The sequence below is a fragment of the Alexandromys fortis genome, unplaced genomic scaffold (genome assembly GCF_014885135.2).
Source record: "Alexandromys fortis isolate MF-2015 unplaced genomic scaffold, M_Fortis_MF-2015_v1.1 scaffold_77, whole genome shotgun sequence".
Lineage (NCBI taxonomy): Eukaryota > Metazoa > Chordata > Mammalia > Rodentia > Cricetidae > Alexandromys > Alexandromys fortis.
Window position 1 is genome coordinate 104,476 of NW_026067967.1, and position 5,474 is coordinate 109,949.

General features: G+C 35.6%; 1 protein-coding gene across 1 annotated transcript; it reads left to right on the forward strand.

Moving 5' to 3' along the window:
* Nucleotides 1-3,467: 3,467 nt before the first annotated feature.
* LOC126509007 (olfactory receptor 14A2-like) lies at nt 3,468-4,409 on the forward strand. Its single transcript, XM_050154579.1, has one exon. It carries the CDS (start codon nt 3,468-3,470, stop codon nt 4,407-4,409), a length of 942 nt encoding a protein of 313 aa, XP_050010536.1.
* The last annotated feature ends 1,065 nt before the right edge of the window (nt 4,410-5,474 follow it).

Genomic DNA, 5,474 nt, shown 5'->3' on the forward strand with positions numbered 1-5,474 from the left:
AAGACGCACCTTTGGGAACCAAACGTGAGTAGCCAGGAGATTCAAATAGGTCTGTTAGAGATGTTTCCTTATAAAACATTTCAAATTCCTGTTGCATATATTTACATTTTCATACTAAAAAATGTCTCCAGTTTAGCTTAGAACTTTGTTTTCCTACAATACTAAAGATTCAAAAATAATGTTATAATATCAGAGTTTCTAAAGATAACTAGATACACATTCTATCTACCTTTTAGTTGATCCACCTAATATTGAACTCTAAAGGATCTGAAAAGTTTTCTTCTTCGAGTTGACCTGATCAAAAACCAACCTACATATATCTGGAAATTAACATTTTTAGGAACATGAAGAATCCTAATTGTTCTAAGGTACAAATTTTATATTTCTATTGGTAAAATATTAAAATATATTATCTAAATTATTTAAAAATTATTAAAGATATGGAAGAAATTGGGAAAATTATTTAAAGCAATATAATTTAGCAGTGATCTATTCACTTTTCTTTTTTTTTTGCCTTCTTTTTTTATTTCACCAGCCTGAGAGTTGTGTTAGCCAGAGAAGTATCTTGAATTTTATCTTTCTACAAAACATTCATTCTGTGCCTACAGACAGCTTTTTTTGTAAATATTCCATGTATGATTCAGCCTAATATTAATCAGAGTTTTGACTTCCATAATACCACCTCCGCAGACTTTTGCCCAGGTACTTCTCCTGTGGAATTTGCCTTTAAACTCAAGCAATCAACTGAAAATTACTAAATGAAGGTATGAATGCCCAGAAACATGTCATCTGAGGCTTTTTGTTATTTTATGAAAATATTTGTACATGCTTATTTTTGCCTCCTTCAGTGCAGAAATAAGATATCCTCATAATATCTATATTTGTCTATCATTTAGTTAATAACACACAACATAAACATATACACATTCATACACAGACAGAGAGAGAAGGAGAGAGAGGGGGAGGGAGAGAGGGGGGAAGAGGGAGAAGAATGGGAAGCAGAGCGAGGAGGGAAGAAATTCAGAAACTCAGTGAGGGAGGAGGACAAAGAGGAAGAGATAAAGAGAAATTGCAGGAGGAATTCAGACGGGCAAGGGCCTGAGACGGATGGACAATGAAGTGTCATTATTTCCCTCTTTAAACCCATTCTTAGCAATAGTCCTGATCATTGGTGGTTGGGTGTGCAGTGATTTTGTTACCTTTATGGATGAGCATTCTGTAGACTCTTAGTCACCTCACCTTGACCTACTTAGGTTAATCACATTTTATTGTAAATAGAAGCATCTTTGGTTATTGCTAAGAGATGCATCAATCTATGGGCATAGACAAGTCAGTATCAGTCATTTTCATGCTAAGTTCATTTAAGAGCATCCTAATGGAAGACTATCCTATAGAACTTATAATCTGTCTTGCTAGACATCTCGCTATTTTCTGAAGCTAAAAGTGTCTTTAAAGAACATAGCTAACATTTTTATATACATCACTTTTTGCAATCTGTTATGGACCAAATGATTGAACAATGAGTGTCTTTGATGATTAGTTTGCTTTTCATGCCAAAGATTTTCATGATTGAACATATTTTCTCATGGCATCCTCTTATTCTATACTACCAAATACTTATGTACAATAGTATCATGGCCTTTATCTAGTACTTCTGAGGTAAAATCATTAATGTGAAAAGCAATTAAGAATAGTTGTGAATCTATTGTTAGTTATAGATTTCATAAGCTTGGGAATCATCTAAGAAACAAGATTCTGAGTACATTTTTTAGAGGTTTGACAAAGTTTGGAAGATCCATCCAATTTTGTAAGGTACCCCATTATGTGTTCTAGGGTTCCATACTGAATAAAAAGGTGAAGTTAAGAGGTGTGAGAGAATTTAACTTTCTGTTTCTTCACCAAGGAGGTAATGTTATTTGGTAGAATGTAAGACTGTTAAATATTGAGGATAAAGAACAATATTTATGAAAATGAGAAGATATTTTGTTAGAATTACTTTAAGGAAATTCTATGACATTAGATCCTGGCTTTAGAAAGCAATAACAAGTTAGGTATATCCTATCAGCACAAAAATTAAACTATAAACATCATGATGAAGGACAGGAAAAAAAATTAATGAATATAATTGTATAACTTATTCCTGTCTTCAGAAGTATTAATAAGAAAAAGCATAGGAACCCAAATAGCATGACTCAGTCTGTAGTCTGGTTGATTATTGATTCAGGTCTGATTAGAGAGAGTCTTAAGAGTTGCAATATTATTAGAATTAAATCTACTCAGAGAGAGATTCGCTGCCTAATCTAAAGGGAAGCTTTGAGAGGTTGATGAGCATTTTTATTTGATCTACTCGGTATTTACATGTCAGTTATATCATTTGGAAGAAGGTAAATTTGTTTCCTATTTGATGATCCCATCTTCTCAGGAAGTTGTCAGCAATAGTAACCTGTCTACTAACCTGCTCTGTTCAAACAATGTTTGTGCAAATGAATAAAGAGTTCTTGGGGGGGATCTTCTGTATCTTGAATAGATGATTTTTAAAAACATCAGCTAACAAAATTGGAAATACCTTAATTAATCTATCCTTTCCCAGCCTGGAATAACAATTGTTAATGGTTTGAGGTAGACACCATGGTTTTCCTTACAATTGAGCAACAATTATTTACAACGTGTAGAACAACCTAAAACAAAGGAAATAATGGGAGATATAACAATATTTTATCCTACCCTTAGATATCTACTGGGCATTTGCAGTAGTTTTAGGAAATGCAGCATTTAATCTCTATTATAGTTTTCTTAATGAAAACTATTAAGCAAATAGTTGACACAAAAGGTCAATAATTCATCCAACTTTTTGTTGTACAATCTTATAGGTATCTAATACAAAGGCAAGGTTGAAAGTACATGATTAATTGAAACTCTTCCATTTAATTTACAGTTTTTATTAACTTTATTTTTGCATTTAAAATAGCCATTACTCTTTAAATGAGACTCAAATCATGGTAAACCATGAAAATTTCTTTCTAATCTTAAAATGACATCTTTGTAAAATAAAAGAAGACACATTTTTATCCCATAGTCTTTAAACTAATTGCTCTTCATCTGAAAATCCTATGAATTAAGGTTGTACAGATCAGTTGTAGAAAACTTGCTAACCTGCATAACATATACAAACTCCTAAAATCATCACAGGATTGGAGTGAGATAAAGCAGGAGGGGAAATGAGGGAATGAGAAGGGATGAAAAAGAGGGAGGGGAAACATATGTAGACAAACAGAGGAGGGAGTAGCCAACGGTATGAGAGTGAGGGAGGAAGAAGGGAGAATTTTCTGGAAATGTAGTAGCAATTTAGGTCATTGCCTGACTTGACTCTTTTTCACTGAGTGTATCCATATATCTGTGTAAGTACTTAGGACTTTGCCAATTTCTATTTCTATTTCTTCATCTGACAGATTGTGAAAGAATATATTATGCCCAATATCACTGCAATAACTGGATTCATCCTTATGGGACTCTCGGATATCGATGAAGTACAGACTCTATGTGGAATTTCCTTTCTGTTAATGTACCTGGTGACACTAGTGAGTAACTTCTTCACCATAACTCTCATCACCCTGGACCAGAAACTCCAGTCACCCATGTACTTCTTCCTGAAGAATTTGTCCCTCTTGGATGTCTTTCTAGTGTCTGTCCCAATTCCAAATTTCTTTGTCAATAGCATAACTCACAGCAATTCCATTTCTACTCTTGGATGTGCATGTCAGGTGTTTTTTATGGCCTCTTTTGGAGCAGGAGAAGTATTTGTCCTGACTGCTATGTCCTATGACCGCTATGTTGCAGTTTGCAGTCCTTTGCACTATAAAATAATTATGACTAGTGTCACCTGCGTGCTGCTGATGGGCGTATCCTGGGTCACTGCGTTACTCGTTGGAGCTATGTACACAGCTGGCATATTTTCCTTGCCTTTCTGTGGTTCTAATATAATTCCACAGATCTTCTGTGATATCCCCTCATTGTTAAGGATCTCCTGCTCTGACTCATTTGTAGTCATTTATACAAGTCTTGGGATTGGTATGTGTCTAGCTATTACTAGTTTCTTTTGTGTGGTGATGTCTTACTTTTACATCTTCTCCACTGTACTGAAGATTCCTACTACTACAGGGCAGTCCAAAGCATTTGCCACGTGCATCCCTCACCTCACTGTGTTCACTGTTTTCATTGCTACTGCTAGCATTGTCTATCTGAAGCCACCCTCAAATACAACATCAGTTACGGGCAGGTTGTTTTCTGTACTGTACCCTGTGCTACCTCCAGCGCTTAACCCTGTGATCTACACCCTGAGAAACAGTGATGTTCATAGTGCTCTGAAAAGGTTATTACAAAATTTCCACTCAAGATCCTCCTTCATTTAAGACTTAAAAGTGTTTGAGAGAGACAAAATTCATCACAATATATAGGGAAGTTTAAAGATAATTTTGATTGCAAGCCTAGCCTTTAGTGGTTGAGCCATCTCTACAGTACAATTTTTAAGACTTTTATTTTTAAAAGAAGTTAGTGGATAGATAGATAGATAGATAGATAGATAGATAGATAGATAGATGATAAATAGATAGATAGATAGATAGATAATATATATATCCAATCATTTGATAGTCACTTTGTTATATTTCATATACAAAAGATGAGCAAAACAACTTAGATGTTTAAATGTGCCCGTAGCATAGAAAGTAAATTAACTTAAAGAAAGATACCCACTTGGTTTCTATAGGATTCTACCTAGTTGTGAGGCATTATAATAGAAGGGAGAACAACAAATTATGTTCAATGGATTAATTGAGATTCACTCCAGTTTATAATACAGCATCAGAAGAGCTGCACAATGTATTTAGAGAAAGACACTTGGGTATTCTATACCACTATAATCTATTGTACCCTTTTTTCTAGTGTCTGCATTGGAGGAAGTGTTCACCTCTTCCTCTGTGAAGGCAAATGGTTTTCATCAGAGACTGTAAAGAAGTGGTGGAAGCTGTTATGATTAAAGCAGAAATCACTTTACTATGACTGATTTTTTTCACTAGTGTCTCTAATGGGAAAGATGTTTTACTGCACTGTTTTGTCTCTAAAAAAATTAAGTCTTCTGTGAACTTTTCATAACGTTGTTCTATCGGGAACTCACCAAGGCCAGCTGGCCTGGGTCTGAAAAAGCATGGGATAAAACCGGACTCGCTGAACATAGCGGACAATGAGGACTACTGAGAACTTAAGAACAATGGCAATAGGTTTTTGATCCTACTGCACGTACTGGCTTTGTGGGAGCCTAGGCAGTTTGGATGCTCTCCTTACTAGACCTGGATGGAGGTGGGTGGCCCTCGGACTTCCCACAGGTCAGGGAACCCTGATTGCTCTTTGGGGCTGACGAGGGAGGAGGACTTGATCGGGGGAGGGGGACTTGATTGGGGGAGGGGAACTTGATCGGG

Excerpts from the sequence above, each read along its gene's own strand:
- LOC126509007 (XM_050154579.1), top strand. The coding sequence starts at position 3,468 with ATGCCCAATATCACTGCAATAACTGGATTCATCCTTATGGGACTCTCG.